The 25,896-nt window shown below is 40.6% G+C and overlaps 1 protein-coding gene and 1 long non-coding RNA gene across 3 annotated transcripts in view; one reads left to right on the forward strand and one right to left on the reverse strand.

Moving 5' to 3' along the window:
• Positions 1-25,896, reverse strand: part of RECA1 (recA DNA recombination family protein) — a 135,381-nt gene that overhangs the window by 43,815 nt on the left and 65,670 nt on the right. For both annotated transcript variants that reach the window (XM_089808462.1, XM_089808461.1), the window contains exons 6-9: positions 22,362-22,447; positions 22,140-22,265; positions 21,954-22,058; positions 21,765-21,821 (exon numbers count right to left, since the gene is read on the reverse strand). In XM_089808462.1, the coding sequence (XP_089664588.1) occupies positions 21,765-21,821; positions 21,954-22,058; positions 22,140-22,265; positions 22,362-22,447 (374 nt within the window). The remainder of the gene's footprint in view (positions 1-21,764; positions 21,822-21,953; positions 22,059-22,139; positions 22,266-22,361; positions 22,448-25,896) is intronic.
• LOC149528221 (uncharacterized) lies at positions 11,384-12,153 on the forward strand. Its single transcript, XR_016358684.1, has 2 exons — positions 11,384-11,516; positions 11,638-12,153. It is a non-coding gene; the product is annotated as an uncharacterized LOC149528221 (long non-coding RNA).

Raw genomic sequence — 25,896 nt, forward strand, 5'->3', positions numbered from 1 at the left:
ATAATTGCTGATAAAGATACAGGTATTCAAAAAAGAAGAATGACCGTTGGATCACAAGAATAGATAAATTGTTGTTTTCTATCCATGGTTAAACCAAAGAATTATAAAGAAGCAAGCAAGGAAGAGATCTGGATTAAAGCAAAGGAAGAGGAACTAAGTCAAATCAAAAAAATGAAACTTGGGAACTTGTACCTAGATTGGTAGACAAAAATGTAATAGGAACAAAATGGGTTTACAGGAGCAAGTTATATGAACAAGGACAAGTTGTACGGAACAAGCCTAGACTGGTGTGTAAAGGCTAATTACAGATTGAAGGGATTGATTTTGAAGAAACTTTTGCTCCAATGGTAAGGATAGAAGCTATTCATATGTCGCTTGCCTTTTCTTCCTAAAAGAATTTCAATGAAATTCAGCATTCTTGAATGGAGAATTTGAGGAAGAAATATATTAGAGCACCTGGAAGCTTTCAAGCTTTCAAAAGAATCTGATATGGTGTACAGATTAAAGAAGGCTCTCTATGAATTGAAGTAGACACCTAGTGTCGTCAGGAAACAGTGTATGGGGAGGTTCCCGACGGGGTATCGGGAGGTTCCCGATGGTGTATCAGGATGTATGCCGTGAGGCCGACATGTACTGGGAAGGTTCTATTATTGTAACCGACATGTTGTATGTGGCCGACGGATACTTTTGGGAAGTTTCTTCGGATAGTATTTATATCCCCCTTCAGGATCATTGCAATCATCCTCATTCCCACATACAGGAAATAAGTTATGAACAAACAAGCAAACACTCCATTTATAATAGTACTAAAGAGAGGATAAGCACAGAAAATCATATCATCCTGTCTCCAAAACGATCTGGTAAAATACTTAGGCATTCGTGCTCCATAGCCTTCCTTCTCTTTCCTATATCCCTTTTGGAATTCAAAACTGGGGCTAATGACAACGAAAAACAACTGTGCTAAGAAAACGGGTAGGCATAGAGCAACACGGCAAGAGATGGAGGAATCGAGTAACACAGATAGTGGCCGTCAGGACACATCTTGCGACGAGGATGACGACTCTAAGGGCATGGAGATGGAACAAGATGAGGAGGAAGAAGATGAGGAAGCCAGAGTAATTTCAGCAGTCCCACTTCGCTTTCCGCGACAGTTGACAGCTGCACCGATGACTACTACTTCAGCTCCGGTAATTCCAGCACCACACATACACACCATGGCGGATGTTCACATCCCAGAGTTCGGTCAGTTTCAGCATCCAGTGGTGATGACCCCGGTCACTCTACATCCTACACGAACAGCAGTAGCATCTGTGCAACCATCAGTGCGCCAGCGGACAGCATCACCAACAGCCATGGCTATGGGTACGCAGCCAGCAGTTCAAGAAACGGTTCCCATACCTGTAGTAGAGAGTTTGCCTCAGCCATTTCCGGTGGCGGAGCCAGTAACAGAGGAAGGAGTCAGTCAGGGAGGCACGCAAGAGCAGGTTTGACTAGAGGTGATTGGGTCAGATGCAGTAGTCACCATAGCAGACACTCTATTGGATGAGGATCAGGGTACTCGTTCCAGTATTCCTGAAGCGGCACCCTAGGCGCCATCAGTAGTACCAACAAGCGTAGCAAGTCAGGCAAGTGAGTACTTGAGGTGACGGCTACTTGTCCCTGTCACCAGAAGTCCCTACATTCAGTCTCCCCTGAGAGAGCACACGCACTTGGAGGCCAATTGGTCGAACAGTGAGATAGTCGAGATACCAGCATCACTAGAGGTGGAAGATCAGAGTGCAGCGGCAACTGAAAAAGTGGATGGAGGAACGCAGGTGTCAGACCCTTTGCCAACAAAGGAGGACATGGATATTCATTCTCGCCTGGCTATCATCGCAAAACAGAGCAAGTCCATAGCGGAGTTGGTGCTAACAGAGCGAAGAAGGGCAGAGGCTGGGTAGAAAGCTCGGGAGATGACAGAGAAGGCTCAGGAGGAGATGGCCGACCAACTTACCACCCAGTAGCTTGCATGGGAAGCAGAGCGGACAGCCCTATTAGCATAGCTCGAGGAGAATGCTCGAGAGAAGCAACAGGCAGAACAGCAGTTAGCCACGATGGAGCAGCAACTGAGCAGCAGTTGGTAGCAGCACTTCAGGAGAAGGACTCAGCACAACAGGCTCATGATCAAAAGGAAGCTGAGTGCCAAGAGGTTGCGTTGATGTTGAAGGAAATGGTGGAGAACTCTCAGATTAGAGCTGATTTGCAGGTCCAGAACGATCAGGTGTATCAGCTTCGACGCAGCCGGTCTTCACAGTCGGAGACTCAGCCTTCGGGCTCATGATGTATAAGTCCATGTTCTTTTTGTTTTATGAATAATGTACTTAGTGGTGGGTTTTTGTTGTCTAGTCATCGGGAGACGACTTTTCTTTTTAGGGAGGATGATGTCATCAGGAAACAGTGTATCGGGATGTTCTCGACAGGGTATCGGGAGGTTCTCGACGATGTATCAGGATGTATGCCATGAGGCCGACATGTATCGGAAAGGTTCTATTATTGTAACCGACATGTATGTGGCCGACGGATACCTTCGGGAAGGTTCTTCGGATAGTATTTATATCCCCCTTCGGGATCATTGTAATCATCCTCATCACAAAAATAATGTAATGTTCTGGCATATGCGAATAATCTAAGGAGTTCAGCTATTCGTGTTCATTATCTGTGTGCATTTCTTAATTAACCTATGCGGTAAACACCTAGGGCCTAGGATGCAAGATTGCACAGATATCTAATACAGCAAAAATTCAAGAAAGGAACTACTTAGTACTAATAGTAATCTCTATTTCAAAATAGGTGACAAAATATTAATTGTAGAAGTTTATGTTGATTACATGAATTTTTAAGGGGAAGATAGAATGTGCAAGGAGTTTGCTGCGAAAATGCATAAAGAATTTGAACTATCCATGACAGATGAGTTAACATTTTTTCTTGGCTTACAAGTCAGTTAGACTGATGGTGGAATCTTTACTTCTCAAAATAAATATGTACAAGAAATGTTTAAAAAGTTCGGCATCAATGATTGTAAACCTGTTGCAACGCCTATGACTATTCGTTGCAAGCTTAGTAAGGATGATGAGTCTCTGAAGGTAGATGAGACAAAGTATAAATCAATGATTGGTGGATTACTGTATCTAACCGCTTCTAGACTAGATATTATGAAGATTGTGTGCTTGGTCACCAGATTTCATGCTGAGCCGAAGTCATAAGCAACCTGTGAAAAGAATTTTCAAATACTTAAGGGGAATGGGGGATTGTGGATTATGGTACAAAAGAGAAGGTAACTTTAATTTACAATGCTTTATTGATGTTGATTGGAAAAGAAGTATTGATAACAAGAGAAGCACTAGAGGTGGGGCATTCTTCTTCAAAGACAGACTAGTCTCATGGTTCAGTAAGAAATGGGAGTCGGTATCTTTATCTACTGCTAAGGCAGAATATATTGTTGAAGCATCCTGTTGTACTCATGTATTGTGGAAGAAACAAACACTCAAAGATATTAAAGGTAAGATAAGATAAGATAAATTTATTAATGTCCAACAAGAGACCACCAAAAAGGTCTAAAGGACTGAAAACGTACAACCAAGGAGACTGCAAACAACAAGAGCACCACACGGTGTCCAGTAAAGAGCTAAAGAAAAGCAAACAAGAAAGCAAATGAGAAAGAAACATTTACGAAGTCATTCCTATTATGTGTGATAATACAAGTGCAGTAAACATTTACCAAAATCTGGTTATGCGTTCAAGAACAAAGAATATATTAATCAGATGCCATTTTCTGAGAGAGAACATAATTGAAAAGGAAGTTAAAGTAGAGTATATTTCTACAAAAGAACAAACTGTAGATATATTTACTTAAGCCTTACCAAAAGATAATTTTGAGAAGCTTGGGGTTATCACCCTTTCTAACTAACCAATGAGATTGGTGCATCTGTCCAGAAAGTCCCTTTTGGACTGATGCTTTAGGCTAATTCTCGGGGGGGGGGGGAGAGGGGGCAACAGAAGACTCGCTTTTGGTCTTTGTCCTTGATGGCACAGGGGGAGAAATATACAAAAATATACAAAAAAAGTTTATTACAATAAGGGGAAGTTAAATTCTCGCGGGGGGGGGGGGGGCAACAGAAGACTCGCTTTTGGTCTTTGTCCTTGATGGCACAGGGGGAGAAATATACAAAAAAAGTTTATTACAATAAGGGGAAGTTGACTATTTTTGTAGTTGTTTGTCATCAATGACAAAGGGGGAGATTGTTAAAAACATATGATTGTTGCCACTTGTCATTGATGTCAAGCATAGTGTTCCAAAGGAGTTCGTGTTTGTATTTGCTCAACCTTTGTGGTTTGGAAGTTTTCTATTCTTGAAATACATTTGTGGGCTACACCTACACCATATTTTGTATGGTTTCAGAACAGTGGAAGACAAATATGTATCGAGCGATCATGTAAAGATGGTGCTTTATAGTGCCTTTGTGTTATAGCCTTATATTCGGAAGTTTGTACAATCTGGATATCTATTATTTAAGACATATTGTGTTGCAAAGCAGATAGAGTTATACAGTTGTATATATTTGTCATTTTCAGTGTATTTTTATTTTGAAAATTGGTGTTGAAAATATGCTACTTCTCCCACAGATAGACTCAGTTTTGGTCTTGGTTGTAGCATTCATTGGTGATCAAAAGTGTGTTCCTGGTGTTCTGGAGACTGTTATCCAGTGTTGCAGTTTTTTTCAGTTGTTGTTCTGATCCAAAAATATGTTGTGGCAACTTCTGACGTGGCTTGTTGACATGACTTTTGATGTAGCGTGTTGACATGGCTTCCAATGTAGCATGTGGATCTCTCCATGCATGTGGAGGTTCAGTTACAACTGGCGAATTGGCAGTTTGCTTCTACATAATTGAATTATCTTTAGTAGTTGTTATGGTTATTGTGGATCTGGCATCACCAGTGTGTAGCGTGCCTTGGTCCTTCTTTCTCCTGCGATAGATCATGCTTTAAAATTTAGGTCTAGGTGTTATATTTATTGATTATTGAAGTGTCAGATTTAGATCCGGGTCTTACTCTTATCCGGATGGGTTCATGCTATGTGGGACCTATGTATAAATGTTTATATCTTATCCATTTGGGTCCTCAGTTCAAATGCTTTTGGCATAGGAATTATTTGCAGCATGCTATTTCCTTGGCCAACATGAAACTTATTTGTAATATGTCTTGGTCAACTTAGTTGTAATCTCCAACGGTCTATCATCCATAAAAGGATGGTTGGCGCTTTGGAAAATGTAAGTGTAAAATTGCGAAGCAAGTAAAGTCTGGGAACCAGTTCAACAATCAGCAGAGCAGAGTTCAGAAACAGTGGCAGAGAAGAAAAGGTAGTACTAGTTTTGTGCTAGAGTGGGCAGTATTTTACAGATTAGTTGCATTATCATGAAAATCTATCTTTATCTACTTTGAAGTGGAATGAGTATTTTAAGACATTGCTTGAGTTTGTTACCATATCTTGCTATTTCGGCAATAAGCCTCTGTATGCAAGACCAGAGCAGTGAGCTCTTGTTTTGTTCTGTAAGGCAGTAGCATTCTTATCTATATTCATTGTTGTATTGGCAGTGAGCCTTTGGTTGCTAGTCCGGAGTAGTGAGCTCTTAAAATTTTGTAACCAAATTATATACTTGTGAATTATCTATGTGAGCCAGTGCTCACTGTGGTTTTCCCAGTTTGGGTTGTCCACGTATAAATCTCGGTGTTCTTGTGTTGCTGGTTCTGTTCTTTACTTGCATATTGTTTCATGAGGTGATTACTGAAGTTCGTTGTTTGAGTTTTATTATATCCTGATTCACACACACCCTCTCCCCATTTCCACTAGGAACTGCTATAAACCTGTCTTAAAAGTCTGCCCTAAATCAGCCTGGTCTGCTCTAGTCTGCCTTCTATCTACTCGAAGTTCTTCCGACATTCTGATTAAAGATTTGACTATAAATTTGTAGCAACCTTGAACTTAGATCTGCCAGATGTATTTACAAAGACCTGCCTTTTATTAACTTCTCTCCTCTCATGCAAATCTGCTGCTGTACTGATAATATATTTCCCCCTTTTGTCGTCGGTAAATATTGAGTAGCCGACCGGCCCCTTGGGAAGGTTCTTGTTATGTAGCCAACGGGCCCCTTCGGGATGGTATATGTACAACTTTGGATCAGGATTGTAATCATCATGGAAAGCACTATGTAATCTCTTCGGCATATATGTGAATAATAAAAAAAGTACTGCTGTTACATGTTCTTGTTTATTGTCTGTATGCATTACTCTATTTACCACATACGGTAAATATTTGGCACCGTTGCCCAATGGACCTAAAACGAGGGCAAAGGAATGAAGACTAATGCCAAATCAGCTTAACAAAGATAAAAATAAGATTAAAGGAAAAAATGGAATACACACCGCACAAGAAAATTTAATTTTGACACAACAGGCCGAGTGCAGACGGAGGTTTCAGTAGATTGCCGACAGACACCAAAGCAATGAGGAATTGTTGGAAGAGACTCGACAGTAGTTGGATTTGGTGGAAGAAGCAAGGGAGGAATTTATGAACCTATATACGCCAAGGGAAGAGAATCCAGACAGAAGGGAATTAACTCGCATGGCTCAAAGTGCTGAGGAAGCATGAGTGTGGAGTGAACTCTTCGTCTGCAATACACTTTCAAAACAGACAACTACGCTTAACGACGATCCTTCTTCACCAAAAAACGTAGTTGTTGATAAGACGATTGTCCGAAACAACGTCGGTGTCAAAGTGCAAACCGTCGGGATACAAAGCGTCAGTGTCAGAGTACAAACCGCCAAGATACAGAGCACCGGTGTCGAAGTGCAAACCCCCAAGATACAAAGCGCCAATGTTGGAGTGCAGAACAGCGCCAGTGTTGCAATGCCAAACGGCGCCGATGGAGTAGTACTAAACAATGCTCGTACACAAAATCAAGTAGTAATAGCAGGACCAAATGAGAAGTTGCCGAAGTTTGATGGTGATGGAACGGCCAATCCAATCAGACACTATAAGACATGCAAAACAATTTGGATGGCGAATGGCGTAACTGATAGAGATGAATGGGTGCGACAATTTCTAGCAACCCTAAGGGGTGTAGCAATTGATTGGTTTGCTGACACGGATCCCTAGAAATTAACTACATGGGCAGACGTTAAAAAGGAGTTTATCACCGAGTTTCAATTGTTGCACGACGATAATGAAATTGTAGTAGAAATCTACACCACAAAGCAAGGGAAGAATGAAACCATCCGTGTATATACCAAAAACCATCCGTGTATATACCAAAAAGCTCAAAGAATTAATAAATAAAATGGAAAGTAAGTCGGCAGATGGGCTGAAAAAGCGATGGTTCATTGAGGGACTATGCCTAGAGTTAAGGAAGAAAATGAAGATTGTGCCACCATCATCATACACCGAAGAATACAATCGGGCGATGGACTTAGAGAGTGAACAAAAAACGAAAAAGAAGAAGAAAAGTAGCTCATCTGACTCAGATGACGTGTCTGCGGAAGAAGATAGCGATGATGACAAAAAGGGCAGCAAAAAGGTCCGAGCTCTCTAGAAGGATATGATCAGAATGATGAAGGAATTTAAAAATATGCAGAAAGAGACGAAGGAAAACGGACTATGGTGCACCGAATGCAAGACAGAAGGTCACACGAAGGGATCCTGTCCGAAGAACTAGTGCTGTGAGATCTGCCAAATTATGGGACATTCCATAAAAGAATGCCCCTTCAATATGAAAACGAGAGGACCTCAACAAGTGCTTTTGACACAGGAAGCTTCTGTGTCCGGAGGTAGCGGAAACACCAGCAGTGATGGTGCCACTTCGGGTGGGTACAGAAACAATAGAAAAGGGCAAAACAACAATACCAACAATAATAATGGGGGCCGCAACCGAATTCAATATGATGCGAACAGTCACCCGATGGTTCAATATCGAGCATGCAATTTGTGGGGCCACTTTGCACGGAACTGTACATCAACAAACGCACCAAAGTTGTTATGCAGATGGTGCAGTCCGGGAGATCATGAAGATGCCTAGTGCCCGAAATCAAGAGTGAATTTGATCAACATCGGCACGAACGAAGAGTAAGTCTTGGCAATCACCCGTAAGCAAGCAAAACTGTACCCCAACCCAACAGAAAAAAAGAGGAGATTCGAAGAAGTGCGGGTAGAAATTGAGAAAGCAACGCAGGCAGAGAAATCACAATTGAAGGACACTGCTAGTATCTCAACAAGGAACTGAGCTGAGCAAAACATAATAAGGCAGGTGATGCAAATGGAAGTCCCAATCAAATTAAGTGACCTTCTCACAATGCCCCAGTTACGGACGGCCATTCTGAATATGACACCGTTTCCGAAAGTGACGGAGGAAACAGGAAGGGACAATAGTGGAACGATAGCAACAGACCCAATGCTACTAACACTCACAACGGGAAGGCATCCAGTAGTAGTGGAGATGGGCATTCTGAGAACTGTTCTGACAAACACAATTGTGGACGGAGGGTCAGGCATGAATGTATTACCAAAAGATGCATGGAAAAAATTAGGACAACCTACGATGTGGCCACCAATCTTCTAGTTGCTCAAGGCAGACCAACGCGAGATCAAATCGTTGGGAATCCTGACGGCACAACCAATGACTATTGGAACACAGCCATCCCTGCTCGACTTCGTCATCATCCCACTAAAGAGGAGAGGATATGATGCCATTTTGGGCCTAGGATGGCTTGTACAAGCAAGGTTTAAGCACGACTAGAAGAACAATACACTACCGATGGAAAGCAAGGGACGACGATCTAAGTTGCTAGATTCATCCCCTGTTGCTAGGGTTCGGGTCCGAGTCCGGGTCTGGGTCCGCATGGGTTCGAATCCACCCGCGGGTCCACTGCGAGTCAAGGCAGGGTCCTTAGTTTGGACTGTGGGTTCGCCCGGGTCCTTGTTGGAGCGAACCCAAACGAACTCATAGCGAACCCAACAGGACCTGGGGCTAAAACAACTTTAAAGAATGTTTTTTTGTTTTTTTTCTGATGTACCTCTAAAAGTAACTTAATAAAAGATATTTCACTCATCTAATCTCTTATGTTAAGGAGGAGGATGATATAGCAGCATATGGGACTAGTAGAACCATTTTGGGTTCCAATGATGAGGATCTAGATATAGTTGCAGTTGGGGATGAAGCCATTGACCCCTCATTTTATGATGATCCATTTGACCCTTGAAGGGCATTTGATACGATGATTATTGATAAACTACTAAACACTTGTCATCTATCATGATGTTTCAAACTTTGTTATTTGATGAACTAGTCTATGTTTTGCAATTTAGTAATTCAATGTATAATTTTCCTATGTTCCCCAGGGACGCGTACCCGGCCTAAAACCCCCCGTTTCGGGGACGGGGACGTCCCCGAAACTTGGGGACGTGGGGGGGACAAAAGGGGGACGGCCAATCGTCCCTGGTACGGAAAGGGGACGTCTAGCCGTCCCCCGACCGTACTGGGTACGGCTGGCCGTCTCCCTTTTTTGCAAGCTCAAAACATTTTTTTTTTAAATATTAAAAAAACATTTGTTGTGTCTTTTTTGGTCGGCTAGTGGGCCCCACTCCTCCAAAAACCTTAAAATGTATATAACTCAACACATTTAAATTGTTTTAACCATTCTTTGGTTTCCATTTTATGTTGCAGCCGGCTGAAGTTTTCATTTTGCAAGTAGAGGAGGTAATAGTTTTGCTTCCAAGAGCTTGACCAAGGGTTTGATCTTCTATTTTGTCCACCAAGTAAGTATAAAACTCTTTGTGCTTTCATCTATCATTTTTTTAATAAATTTGTAGCTTGCAAAGTCTAATTTTTTTTTTTTTTTAATTGTTTCAGCTCATATATCTATTCAATTGCATATTTAAACACAATGAGCAGCAGTGGGAGTACAAGTAGTAGTAGTGAAGAAGAAAATGTAGAGGTTGATGTTGTTAGTAGTGACACTAGGCAAAAACCCAATCCTAAAGCTGATTTGTTTAAATGCCCTTCCGACATTATGAAGAATTTTGCAAAGGGTCCTTTCAATAGGAAAAAAACCTCTTCTCCAATATGTCACACCTAGGCCAAAAGATAAAAAGAATTCGGGAGGGACTAGGGTGAGGGATTGTCATGTTTGTCTTGATGATTTTAGGGGCAGCTATACAAGAGTGAAGTCACATTTTTTAGGTGTTACATGCCAAGGAGTCAAAGCTTGTCCTAACTTAACCGATGAACAAAAATTAGAATGTCAAAGATTGCACTTCGAAGTTGAAATGGAGGGGCAAAATCTGACAGTGACATCACCATCCATTCCCTCACAATCATCTAGGCATATTTCATCCGCCATTGGTACTAGTGGCAGCCCTAGTGGGTCTAGAGGGAAGAGAAAGATAAGTAGTAGTGAGAAGGGCTCGGTGGAAAGTATGTTTAATGCACAGGCAAAGGAGAAGTGTAAGGCATCCATTGGTAGATTCTTTGTTGCTAATGGTATCCCATATAATGCAGCCCGTTCCACTTATTATAAACAAATGGTGAAAGATATTATGAGCATGAATTCCTCATTTGTGCCCCCCGATGAGCATAAGCTACGAACCACTATCCTAGATGAAGAGTACTCAAAGGTTGCTTTATTATTTGAAGATATGAGACGCACTTGGGTTAGGACAGGCTGCTCTATTGTGATGGATGGGTGGACCGATGTTAGACATCGGCCACTCATCAATATCATTGTCACATCTCCTGCTGGCTCTTATTTTTTGAGAGCCATAGATTGCTCAGGAAAGAAGAAGGATGCAGATTTTCAGTTCACCATTTTGCGAGATGCCATAGAGGAGATTGGGCCCTCTAATGTTGTACAGGTTATCACAGATTCTGCACCTGTGTGCAAATCGGCAGGTTTGATGATAGAGGGTGCTTATGGGCACATATTTTGGACCCCTTGTTATGTTCATTCCTTGAACAATGCATTGAAGGACAGAGGGAAGATTGAATGGGTGAAGCAAGCGGTGCTAAAAGCTAGAGAAGTGCAAATGTTTATTTGCAACCACCACACTTCACTTGCTCTATTCAAGTCCTTCTCTAAGAAGGAGTTCCTCAAACCAGCCGAGACAAGGTATGTCAATTATAATTATAGTTTACTTTTAGTTTGTTTTAACTTCAAGTTATTTAAAAAAATTATTTATAAGTTTACTTACATGTGATGCTTTTTGTTTTAAATTTTAATCATTAATGTTTAAGTTTAAATTTTTAATTTTTAATTGTTGCTATAGGTATTGAACATATTTCATCTCGATGGAGAGGATGATTGAGGTGTATGAGGCCCTTCAATTGATGGTGGTGAATCCAGAGTGGGGACGATGGTCTCATTCTAAGTCCACTGAAGGAAAAGCGGTGAGGCAAAGGATCCTTGATGAGAGTTGGTGGTCCACAATGAAGTAAGTTGTTGGTTTTTAAATTTACTATTAGTCTTTTGCTTGCTGATTTTCCTACTAATAATCTTAAAATTCTTAAAATTCTAATTCTGTTTTTTTTTTTTTTGGCATTTTGATCTTGCAGATACATTTGCTCTGTCATAGCACCCATTGTTGATGTCATTAGATATGCTGATGCTGATGCTCCTAGTTTATGAGAGATCTATGAGACTATTGACAGCATGTTGGGTAAGATGAAGAGAATTGTTGCGGCAAAGGATCCTACATTGGGCTTTTATGAGGAGCATATTAGGCCTATTGTGACGCGGAGGTGGAACATAATGAATACCCCGCTTCATATGGTAGCATTTGCTCTAAATCCCAAATGGTATGCACAGTTGGGTGGAAGGGGCCTCCCATGTGATGATCCTGAGGTTTTGGATGGCTTCACAAAAGCAATTGATAAGATGTATTCAGCTCAAGATGCCTCTACTCTTCGTGCACAATTCCTTGACTTCACCAACCTTCGTGGCCCAAACTTGGGTAAGCCACAAGCAAGGTTGGATAGAGTTGTTTTGGCACAAAGGGATCCTATTGGATGGTGGACTTGGCATGGGAGAGATACACCTGAGTTAAAGATACTTGTCGGTCGCCTCTTTTCACAGGTTGCTAGTTCTTCAGCTGCAGAGAGGAACTGGTCCACATATTCATATATCCACTCTATCAAGAGGAATAAACTTACCTCTAAAAGAGCGGAGAAGCTAGTGACAGTGCATCATGCTATTCGACTTGCCGATCGCCGGACTCCAGTGTATAGGCAGACACCAGCTTTGTGATGGGATGTTGAGCCTGAGGATGTGGCCCAAATAGATGAGGATGACATAGCACCAGGACTGGTTGGGGTTCCATTAGATGAGACTACGCTTCCTGTGGAGGATGACAGTGAGGAGGATTCTGATTTTGATGCCATGGATTAGTAGAGGCAGAATAGGAGCAGCAGTCTGCTTCATTTTCTATGTTTTGCTTTTTATGTTGAACATGAACATGATTATGATACATTGATTATATGATACTTATTACTTTATGGCAGCCTATAGCTTTGGGCATATTTTGATTTTGATTTTCAGATTTATGATTTATCATGCTTATCATTATTAGTCTTATGATATTGACAATGGTTAATAACTTAATGTTCATTGTTCAATGTTCTCTGATATTGTATTGATATGCATTTTGAGAATTGGATACTAAAATACTAAATAGTAAAATACTAAAATCGGATATTATTTCATAGATGGCATTCAAATGTTGTATGTTATGGTTCTATAATGTTTAAATGACATGCTTTGTGCTTAGTTTCATATGAATGACATGTATATTTACAAATTTCAATGTATATACTATATTTTAAAAATTTTCTATATATACAGCCGTCCCCGTCCCCCCCCCGTCCCCAAAATCGCCAAAAAAATTTGCCGTTCCAGAAACCCGTCCCGCCGTCCCCATACCAGAAACTTGGGGGCAACATAGTAATTCTCTTTACAATCATGAAGATAGATTAATGAGCGAGTATTTAATGTTTATTGTTGACATTTGGCATTAATCAATGATCAAGCAACAATTATTCATACTGTGAAATGACTTTGTTTTGCAGCTATGCATGTTTCTCTTGTGTGTGTTTATATATATATAATCACGAACCCACCCACAAACCCAAACGGGAAAAAAAAAATTTGCCCAAACCCACAAACCCGAACCTCAAACCCGAATCCGTCCCCGAACCCAAATCAACAACTTAGACGACGATTCATTATTGATTTACACACACAAATGGTGGGTGAAGAAGCCATATCATCTGATTCCGAAGAAGAGGATGAAGGAAAGCAGCAATTGGAACCAGATGAGGAAAGAGTCCTACGGTTGGAAGGTGGATCGAAGGACGATGATCTGGATTCGGTGAACGGACTATTTCACTGGTAGACAGAGGATTATGAACTCTTCCCAAGCTGCAACATGTTGGGTGTTGAAGAAGAAAAAGGAAGAAACGAGTTCTCGAAGGATTATAGTGAACTAAAGGAAGAAGAAGCGCAGGTGGATGAAACACTGGCCCATACATCCAGTGAAGATAAGCTGATAAAATATGAAGAGGCCACGGTACAAACCATGAACCTCAGAGATGATGTTCAACCAAAAAACATACTAGTGGGAGATAACTAGAATCCAGTATTAAAAACAACTGCATTTAAAATACTATGGTCTTTTAGGAGAGCAAAGCAAGTACACCATACGGACAAACGTCAAAAGGAATTTTGGTCTTAGGGGCATGTATGGAGTAGAGTAGAAGGGAGTACGTTCGCCATAAAACAAGGTCGTATGGCCTATTAGAAGCGTAAGCAAGAAATGAAGGCAATAAAGAAAAACAAAACTATATACGGCCTAGGAAGGATGTCGTACGGCTAGGCAAAAGACAACAGGAAATCACAGGTGATCCACTGTAGGGCTAGATAGGAGAAGATATTGTACATGTCACATCGTACGGCTGGAAATTTGCAGGAAGAGACCTGGAGGTACATCGTACAGCAAGCACATGGAAAGGAAAAAAATCATACGGACTGAAGGCATTGTACGGACAAGGAGCCACCACCATACGGCCAAGTAAATGCCTACCGTACAGACATGAGAAGTATCATACAGCCAACGAGGTGCACTGTACGAAAGTACGACAAACAAATGAAGGGGAAGCCATGTCTAAGCATTACACCGTACGACAGTCATATGAGTATGGCGTAAGGAAAGCAGAAAGGAGGGTACACCATACGACCATCCAGTGCAGGGTATGTTGTACGAACTTGGAGCATACGGGAATAAAGTAGGACACACGGTACGACCATGGATGGGAAAGTTGCAGAAAAAGTAAAAGCACCATACGGCCGTACAACCAAATTGCTTGGAGGTTGGGTGACTGTACGGCGAAGGAGAAAGACTGTACAACTTACTCGTATGGATATCGGTAGCAAGAGTACCATACTGTATAGTAGCAACAATCGAAGTAGGGAGGCCATACGGTAGCAGGAAGACAATACAGCTATGGCAGAAGCAATCCATTGTGTAGCTGTACCTTGGCAGCAAGGTTGTAACATAATAGAGATAGACCACCGTACAAACATAGAAGGGTGACAGGAGGTTTTCTATAAAAAAAAAAAAGACGACAGATTGAAACAGTTCAGAATGAGTAACGTATTCAATTGTGTGAAGTGTGAACAGTCGGTGCAGTTATCAATCGTGGGAGTGTGACTAATTAATGAGACCTAGAGCTACTGCAGGCATGGAGTATCTATGTACCAGAGGTGGAGAGAACAATAGAGCAAGCCTTTCAAGAGGGGTGATACGCTTTGAGGCACTTGGAGTAGGTGTTGGATTTGAAGTTGTCTTGGTGGATGCATAGAGAGCTTGGGAGGAGCTCATCATCCAGTTGAAGGTAGTACAGCGACACTTGGCTAAGGGCACCCAAGAGTTGGAAACAGAGAAAGCGGCACGGGTGGCTATCAAGGTCAGCTAAGGAAACAATATTGTGTTAACAAAGGCTGCAGATGCAACGTATTTTGGAGACCAGTTTGGTGTAGGCCAAGGACGAATGTGAAAGTGGTGTAACAGAAACAGATCTATCTTGTTGTAGTTAGTCAATTAATGTATTCCGTTTTGTTAATCTGTCTTAGATATTTTGTAATTGTCGTCCGAAGACGACTTTTTCTTTTGGGGAGGATGATGTTGTCGGTAAATATTGAATAGCCGACGGGACCCTTCGGGATGGTATATGTACAACTTTGGATCAGGATTGTAATCATCATGGAAAGCACTATGTAATCTCTTCAGCATATATGCAAATAATAAAAGGAGTCTTGCTGTTACATGTTCTTGTTTATTGTCTCTATGCATTAATCTATTTACCCCATATGGTAAACATTTTTTCCTCCCCTCTTGTCATGGCCATTTTATCTTCTACTTAATCTCTTTCAAAAGCGCAGAAATCCTGACTATTTAAGAGAGATCGCCCCTTTCTAATATATATATATATATATATATATATATATATTCTAAGAGATCGGAATATTTTTCTCAAAAGAGGCAACCAGGCATAGGGTAGGACATCCTTGACCAAGGGAAGTGTCTCTTCATTCAACTCGCAGACTCTTTCACTTTGTTGGCCAGCATTAATCTTGTAATAACCATGAAGGATATCTACTCCTTTTTAGCACAGCCATGTATTTACTTTTGTTTTCCTTCCTGATTATGCTTTCTTTATTCAAAATTTAAGCCCTACCATTATATGGGTCAACCATCTTGTTTACTGTACAAGGTAAGAAGTTCAACAATTGTATAACACGATTCAGTTCAGAACAAGTACTTTATTCATGTATGCACTTGCAGATTACAATCCGATTACAATGACTACAATGATCAATGATGATTCTAAAGTCCATCTCGGACATGTACATATACCTTTCCGAAGGGGTGACTCAAGCGTCACGCGCCCATTCGGATACTATTCTACCCGTCGACTACATTATACATTTACCGACAACATCATCCCCCCCTAAAAGAAAGGTCGTCTCCAGACGACAATTACAAAATATCTAAGACAAATTAACAACAAAATACATTAACTGACTAACTACAACAAGATAGATTTGTTTCTGTCACATCACTTTCACATTCATCCTATGCCTACACCAAACTGGTCTCCAAACCACGTTGCATCTGTAGCCTCTGCTAACACAATACTGTCTCTTTAGCTAACCTTGATAGCCACCTGTGCTGCTTTCTTTGCTTCCAACTTCTAGGTACACTAAGCCAGGTGTCGTCGTACTGCCTTCAACTGGATGATCAGCTCCACCCGAGCTCTCTATGCATCCACCAAGACGGCCTCACGCCCAAACACCTACTCCGAGTGCCACCTCTGACACACAGACACTCCTTGCCTACAGTAGCTCCAAGTCTTCACCAACTGGTCATACTTTCCATAACTAATAATCCGCAACGACTGGGGGTCCAGGGGGCAACGCCCCCGACGGGGTCGAGGGGTAGCAACCTAACGAGGTCGAGGGGCAACGCCCCTCGCCGCCAAGACCAAATTAGCACTCTGAAACTCACACAAAACTGCATGGAACACACTATTTCTGTCATTTTCTTCCAATTCCACACTCTTTCAGGCAACTGCTTATGTCTACCCTTCCCTTTGGCATCATGCATTACTCATTCCAAACTATTTCAATCTGTCGTCGTTTTTTTTTTTTTTTTTGTTAACTCTTCCACTTACTCTTTCCTATAGACTTGCTTTGTGAATCGGCTATAGCAATTCCTCTTCCTTTCCTGATACCCTTCGTCTCTAAACATTCTTGAGTATTAAAGAATAGATGAAGTTATTTCAAATGAATACCTTCTTTTCCTTGCGGCTTTATTCTGGCACCACTCTGTATGATGGCGTTTTAGTGTCTTGAGACCGTACGGTCTTTTTCACTTCGCCCTCAATTCATACGGACAGGCCATACGGTCTTCTTACACTATTGCTTGCTTATGTTCTGGGCTTCTGTGGGGCCGTACGACTATCTAGGGGAGCCGTACAGTCATCTAACCGCTTTTCTTTTCAAGGCCATATGGCCTTTTTCTCCAGACTTTTCCCTATTTTATGACTCACTTTATTAATTTTTCTTCTCCTCTATATAGTCTCCGCTAAGGCCGTACGACAGACTTCTGCTCCTGATTCCTCTTAATACATTTACTTTATGCTTCATTTTATCTTTGACATTTAAAACTATATTCGATTTTAATATTCTACATATATACATTATTTACAGACATCTTTTCTTCGTTCATTTATTTGCCCGCAGAGGATCTTTCCTTTCCCTATATATTTTCAACTTTGATCCATTTACGATATCTGGTATTTCTTTTCCGTCTAGTGTCCACAATTTAATTGCTCCGTTATATTCAACTTCCCGTATCTTGTATGGTCCAACCCATTTAACTTTATATTTTCCAGGCATTATTTCATTCCGTCCATTATACTTCAATACCAATTGACCGGGTTGAAAGTTGTTCAATTTTAAACGTTTCTGACGTCATACCTTCCACCTATTTTGTGCAACTTCCACTACCCATGCTGCATAGTTCTTATTCTTTCGATACGGCCGCTTTCGTACGGGTACCGCACCTTCGATTAATGGTATCCGGTGGACACATAGCTCTAGTGGCACTCCTTTTAAGTCCTTATACGTCCAAGCTGCCGCCTTCAACACTGGGTTCCAATCATCTCCTACAAGAATGTTCTTCAGATTTTCCTCATCACCCAAGTTTATTGTTTTCACCGTTGGCTCTTCATACTTCATTGGTTTATCTTTACTGAACGTATGGGCAAGTGTTTCATCCACCTACGCTTTCCCCCCCTTCAGTTCACTGTACTCCTTCGGAAACTCATGGCCTTCTTTTCCTTCCTCGACACTCAAAATATTGCAGCTCCGAAAGACCTCATAGTCTTCCATTTACCAGTGTAGCAATCCGTTTACTAAATCTAGGTCCTCATTAGTTGACCCTCCTAATCTCAGCACCCCTTCATCATCTGGTTCCATCCTTTTTTTCCCTTCGTCGTCATTCTCGCCTTCGCCTTCTGAGTCCGACGACGCTACTTCTTCTCCTACCATCTGTGTATGCAAATCGATTATAAATCTCCTGCCTCCTTTCTCCATTAACAAGGTGTTCTTTTTCCAATCATGCTTTACCTTAGCTTGCACTAGCCACCCCCGTCCCAGGATGGCGTCGTACCCACCACGAAATCCAGTAAAAATGGTTGTGTTCCAATTATTACTAGCTGTGCCATTAATGTTCCCAAGGGTTTTATCCCATGTTGATCTGTTGTAAGTAACTGAAAGGTGGGTGGCCATAGTGTTGGTTGTCCAAGTTTTTTCTAGATATCTTTCGGCATCACATTCACTCACGATCCTCCATCTACTATTGTATCCGTTAGCACCGTACCCAGAATGCCCATCTCCACCACTGCTGGGTGTCTACCTATCGTAAGTGCTAGTAACATCGGGTCTATTGCTGCTGCTATGGTTGTTTCTGTACTATCCTTTGCTTCCTCTGTCACTCTCGGGGACGGTGTCATATTTATGATAGTCGTACGCAACTGTGGCATGGTGAGAAGATCATTTAATTTAATTGGCACTTCCGTTTGCATTATCTGTTTCACCATGCTTTGTTCTGCCAAGTTTCTTTTCGGAGTTTCAGCAGTGTCTTTTACTTGTGACTTCTCCGCTTTCATCTACTTCTCTATCTCTGTTCGGGCTTTTTGTAACCTCTCCTTTTCCTCTTCCGCATTCGAATATTTTGCTTTCCTTGCTTGCTCCCACGTGATTGCCAACACGTTCTCATCACATGTTTCAATACTTAATAAATTTACGCCATGCTTTGGACATTTTGAATCTTCATGGTCCCTTGGACCACACCATCTGCACAGTAGCTGCGGCGTCTCCTTTGTAGTACAGTCCCTCGTGAAGTGACCCCAAAGATTACATGCCCGGCACTGTATCATCGGTCGTCCACTCGCATCATATTGTATTCTACTCCAGCCTCCATTGTTATTGTTATTGTTTCCACCCCTTCCGCCTCTTATTATTTCGATATCCACCTAAAGTTGCATCATTGCCCGTGTTATTACGATTGTTCGATGCTTCCTGCGTTAGTAACACCTGCTGGTGTCCTTTTGCTTTCAAGTTAAACGGACACTCTTTCAAAGAATGCCCCGCCACCTAGCAGATGTCACAAAATTGCTTCTTCGGGCATGAACCCTTCATATGGCCGTTCTCCTTGCAATCTGTGCACCACAGTTCTCCTTTTACTGTATCCGGATTCTTTTTCAAATTTTTGAATTCTTTCATCATCCGAAGCATGTCTTTCTGTAGCGCTTTCACCTTCTTGTTCGATTCCTCATCATCACTACTACTTTCCGAGGATGGATCGTCTGAATCAAAGGATTTATGCTTCTTCTTCTTACTCGTCTTTTGTTCGCTTTCCAAATCCATAGCGCAAGTATATGCATCGGCATACAACGCTGGTGGTACAATCTTCATTTTCTTTTTAAGAGTTGGTCGTAGCCCCTCCACGAACCACCGTTTTTTCAACCCATCCGCTGGTTGACTCTCCATCTTTCCGATCAATTCTTTCAGTCGCCTGGCATAAGTTCAAATTGTCTCATTTTTTCCTTGTTTGGTGCTATAGATTTCTACCACTATTTCATTATCATCTCGAAGTAATCTGAATTCTACTATAAATTCTTTTTTAACATTCTCCCATGTATTAAGTTTCTAAGGACTAGTGTCAGAAAACCAATCTATTGCCACACCCCGTAGGGTCGCTGGAAATTGTCTTACCCAATCATCCTCATTCGTCACACCATTTGCCATCTATATGGTTTCACACGTTTTACAATGTCTGATAAGGTCTGCTGAACCATCACCGTGAAACTTGGGCAACTTTTCTTTAGGGCTTGCCATCGTTACTTTCCTCTGATTTTGAGGTACCTGTGTACCCACGCTATTCTGAGCTCCCGCGTTGTTCTGGACTCCCGCGTTGTTCTGTGCTCCCGCGTTGTTCTAGACTCTCGCGTTGTTCTGTATAACAATCTTGTTTCCAACAATTGCGTTGTTTGGTGAGAAGTCTTCAAGTGATGTTCTATTCTTCGCTTGTATCCATTCGTCCGGCATATCGAGAACGAAGAGATCACTCCATGCTCGTGCTCCCTTGGCACTCCGAGCCGTGCGAGTTGCTTCCCTTCCGTTCGGACACTCTCCCCTCAGCGTATACAAGTTAAGGAACTCTTCCCTTGTTTCCTCCACCAAATTCAAGCGTTGTCGAATTTCTTCCAACAATTCCTCGGCACTCCTCAGCCTACTAGGTGAGTGCACTCCCTCCATCTGTGCCTCTTCACTTCTTCAGTGCCCCTCGGCAATCTACTGAAGTCTCTGTCTACGCTCTGCTTGCTGTGTTAAAATTAAAATTTCTTTTGCTGTACTTAGTTCATTTTTATCTTTTACCTTGTTCCAATCCTTGTTTGGCGAATTCGGCATTAATCTTCATATCATTCCTTCGTTCCAGGTTCGTTTGGCAATGGCACCAAATGTTTACCGTACAAGGTAAGAAGTTCAACACATGTATAACACGATTCAATTCAGAACAGGTACTTTATTCATGTATGCACTTGCAGATTACAGTCCGATTACAACGACTACAATGATCAATGATGATTCCAAAGTCCATCTCGGACGTGTACATATACCTTTCCGAAGGGGTGACTCAAGCATCACACGCCCATTCGGATACTATTCTACTCGTCAGCTACATTATAAATTTACCGACAACACATCTTCCAAAAACTTGAAATGATTAAAACATATTTATGTATGACAAGCTGTGGTCAGCCCTAAGGTTGAAATTTTAAAGATTGAGAAATTATATATTGGTGGGTGATATGATAGATGAATGCCCAGCATCGATGGAGTTGAAATATTCTTCCTTCATGGAAGACCTATGTAAGGTATGTGTATCATAGTTGCAGATCAGCATCTATATGTACTCATGAATACCCACAATTTATCATTCTAGATTAGATTATGAAATTAAGTAAGTAAATATTTAGAAATTTTCAAATTTTGAACTTTTATTTTGCTTTTCAAAATTGACTATTTCAATTAATTTAAGTTTTTCAATTTTTTTTTACAATGTTGAAGTATACTTTGCATAGGAGAAAAGTACGATGGTTTTGGAGATGAGCTTCCTTGAACCAAGGACACATGAAGCCTCCCTAAAGTCCCCTTTCACTGGAATGTAATCTAGAGGAAAGGCCCCATGAAGTCCTCTGTTTTCGGAACAGTAGGGAGACATGAGATAATTTCCCTAGTCTCCAAAAAACAACCCACAAAAATGCTTTGTACCATTTTTATAAAGGACTAGAAAAATAATGGTACATCATCACATTGGTCCACCTGGAAGTCATATACTAGTTATAAAGGATGAGTCGGCTTGTATAACCATTTTATGTTATCACTTATACACATATTTTAGAACTAGCTGAATGCAATTAATGAGAAAAATGGGTACATGCTTAGCTAACATAAAAAGAGGTGCACAAAAGTCTATCTGACTCAACTGGATTGAACATGAATGAAATTGAATATGCATACAGCTCTTTTGAAAAGTATAAATTGCTTTGACAATTACCTTGCTTTTCTGCACTCTTACACGTGCTTTAATCCCAATATCTTCATCTCCTTTTGGCTGCATCAAAAAGAAACATAATTTTCTCTTGGATATATTTTTATCAAAATAAAAGTAAGTTTCATCACAGATTCCAGATAAAAGTTAACATGACCTTAAAGAAATGAGTTACTGTAGGCATATTGGGCTTACAGACTTTATTTTGCCAGTTGACCGAATCTCTAGACGGAGGGACGCAAAGAATTTTAAAGCAATCCCCCCACTAGTAACTTCCGAACTCCCATAAAAAACGCCAACCTGTGAGAAACATAAATGTTTTCAGAACAACCTTTTCCTACAATAAATAATCCAGAAAAAAGCAATGTATAATTTTTTTACCTTGTGCCGAATTTGATTAAGAAATATGAGAGTACAGCCAGCTTTAGCAGCATTCCCTGACATCTTACGCAGTGCCTGGCTCATAAGGCGTGCTTGTAGACCTATTTGTTGCATCCCTATCTCACCCTTGAACAGGGGTGATCATGTAACTACTCATCAATAATTCATCAAAAGGTAATATTCCATTAGTGTGACCAGCAGATAAAATGAACAAGCACTTACTTCAATTTCAGCTCTAGGGGTCAAAGCAGAAACAGAATCAATGCAAATAAGATCTACAGCTCCTGATCTGCACATACGATCAGCAGCTGAGACAAAAGCAAATCAGCTCAACGTTAGCAGATTATTACAAACAATACATCCCACAACCCAGTTCACAAATTCTAAGAAAAGTCATTTTAACAAAAGATGCAGGATGAGAGAATTAATGTGACTTGGTTATAAAATGCTATAAACAATAAACTTGAATCCATAATGCAAACAATAGACTTCCGAGGCTATTAAAAGATCTTGTGTCACCCAATCTTCCCTTGTTAGAGATTATAATCCACAATCAAGTTGGGGGTACATCCAACTTGAATACTTCAAGACTTTCCGTTCTTGAAGCTTGAAAATGCTGCAAATCCTGAAATCAGAGCTCCAATCACAATCTGAGATGAAAATAATAAAACCTTTCTTTTATTCATTCTCCATCAGGTTTTATCCCTAATTAGGGTTTTCCTTTTTATTTTTTAATGTCTTAACAACCTTTAATTTTATAAAATATTCCCCTGGGGGTTTGAACCATAATGAGGGCTTTCTATTCATTATTGAATGGCCCCTTTTATGATAACTTATTACATCAATTGCCTCTGGAAGAGTGCCAAGGTATTATTATGATATAAAGTGATTATAATACTCACTTTATTATTAATTTATTCACCCCAACTTGGGATATAACTAAATATTTCTTAATTTATTCAAAAAATGCTCATTTGAACTCAGAATCAGAATTTAACTGAAGCCACCTGCTCACTGATGATGCTTGAGTACTGCTGGTCAACTGAGAGTTCCTCCTCGAATAAAGAGATCCACTCTAAAAGTAGGAATGTAAGGTCTCCTTTTTCGGAAATTAGAAATATTAAGGACACACTTATATGATATTAAAATTAACTATGAAAGCGTGGACTCTTATTATAAAAGGTCAATTTAATATTCAAAGTGGGCTAAAGATGACATGGAGAGATAAGACGAAAAGTCATCCCATGCATCATCGTGATATGTTGTAAGGCGTAATACAATGATGTAATTAAAGTTAGTTTTGGGGTTGGGTAGTTAGGTAGTGAGAAGATATGTTGGATGGTCTTCCTAACCAACTAACCACTATTTAAGAACATTGGAACATGAATGATATACTTGTTATTTTTGGTAATTAATAAAAGAATATTGGTTTTCTTCGCCAACCTTGGTATGTGTGATATTGGCAGTAAATGCTTTGTTGATACTAGTATAGTCAAATTCATGCTTTATTTTGTTTGGTAGTCATTCTACATTTTTGTGTCACTGCCTAAGTCAATCCTAGAGGTCATATACTAGATGGAATGGAGTAATGGGCAAACTATTCCAACCAGGAATACAAGTAAAAAACAATGGCAGGGGGGTTGATGAAATAACAAGGGAAGATTGGGTGACACGAGATCTGTTAATAGCCTCAGAAGTCTAGTTGGTTTGTAATGCATTTCCATATGCTTGAATCCTGAATATTATTCTAACAACGAACGGGTTAATAACTATTTGAGAATCTACTGGTTTCTACATTGATGTTTTTGTAATACATTTGCCTATGTTAAGTTTTGAATATATTGTTTGAGGAAAAATTGAGTAAATATCCAGTTCGGGATATTTCAGTGGTATCAAAGGAGGTCTTCCTGCCAGCTTGTGAAGTTATAATAGAGCCCTGTATCCTAATGGGTCAAATTGGCTCAATAAAGTTTTTGCATAACAGAGTTTTAGCTGAGGTAGATTTTCAGAAAAGCTTTCAGAACAAATTCTTATGTTGTCGGGGAGGTTCTTGAACAACTACAAGGTCTTCTGCAAAATTCAAAGGTCCAGTACTTGCAAATTTTTGAATCAATTGTTGAGTTGTGCAGTTTTCCATCAACAAGAATTTTATGTTTGGTTGTTGGAAAAACATCGGCTTTAATGCCTTGGATGTTGGACTTTCCCAAGGATACTGTGTGCTGGAGGAATTTGGTAATTAATCTCTGCTATTCGACAGCAAAGTTATATCTGCAATTCAGGACACCTCTGGCTTTTCTATTTGAGCAACTGTGTCTTGACTTTAGATGCCATAATCCCTACCTATGGTATTCTAATTCTGTTGCAATCAGGAGTGATATTTACCCTATTGGGCTAGGTAATTTGTGTCACAATTGGAAGTCGTACTACTGCATACTACCCTCATTTGGGCTGTGATACTTGAATGTCATATCTAGCATTGCTTGGTCTACAAATTAGCTGTTAAAACTATTGTCCTTGGGTGAGCAAGTTCCCCCTATTGCATGTGAGCTTTCCTTACATTTGGGCGCAACAATTGCAGCCGTTAGGAGTGTTTGGGAGACATCTTCCGAGCGGCATCTACCACTGATCAACCCACAAAAGAGGGTCGTGCGTAGGAGCTACTTTGGTGATTAATGGTAGCCATCCAACAGTCGTTGCGGGTCTTTCAGAAGCTTTGTGTCAGCATCAGCTTGCTTCAAGCTTTGCGTTAAAACCTTGAGCCTTGCATCAGCCGGAAGAAGTTCAAGGCATGGGAAGAGGTTATTCCCAATTTGTTGTCTCCCGATTGCTTGGTAATGCTCTTGGGGATGCGTGACAGATGAAATTATTATAGCCGCAGAAGCTATCTGGACTAAAGCTAGGGGAGTGTTTGTCGACTCGTTCTGAACACTCATGAGAAGCTAGAGATTGTTTTTTCTCTAAAGTACTAGATCAATAGAGCTCATAATAATCTGGGTACTAGCAAATTGGAATCTTTGCATGATGAACCATATATTTCTGATATCCATGACATGAATTTAGAGGAATAACCTAAGATGACACTACAAAACGATGAACCACTTCAATAGGACAATAATGCAATGCATACCTTAAAGAACCAACTGAAGATTAGTGAAGACATGGTTGTGGTGTCTTTGGTACGTTATGACAGCACTCACAAATTGGTTGAAGATCTCTACAAGAAGGCTCAAAGGGAAGTGGAAGGAGATTGGCCGGTTGCTGATTTGCAAGTGGTCAAAATACCTCTCGAAACTACAAAATCAAATTATTTATAATTGTTGTCCGACGGGGATTATATTCTTAAGGTTGCTGAAATATATGTTGATCAGTCAAATAGAGAAAAGAATGAGATTGAGGAGCTCAACAGGGAACTTAAGTATGCTCGTGAGGTATTGGATGAAACTCAATTTTCTCTTCAGGAAGCAAAAAATCAGATCAAGGTCACGAATCACTCTCAGGAACATGAGGATAAAGTGAGGCAAGAGCTTTTTCAAGAAGTCATTGATGAACTTGATAGCATTCAGCAAATGTATGACTTGGATAGCTGCCCCAAACGATCAAATATCAAAACTTCAGACATTCAGCTTGTAGACAACCCTTTGTTTGAAGTTGTTGCTAATTGGACTCCCAATATTCCCCTTTTTCTGATAAACGGGGGAACTCCTTTCCATTGCCATGAAGAGGATGATTTTGATTTCAAGATATTGGATCCTGGTAC

Source organism: Cupressus sempervirens, chromosome 11, assembly GCF_028749045.1.
Source record: "Cupressus sempervirens isolate cs-2001-9-10 chromosome 11, ASM2874904v1, whole genome shotgun sequence".
Lineage (NCBI taxonomy): Eukaryota > Viridiplantae > Streptophyta > Pinopsida > Cupressales > Cupressaceae > Cupressus > Cupressus sempervirens.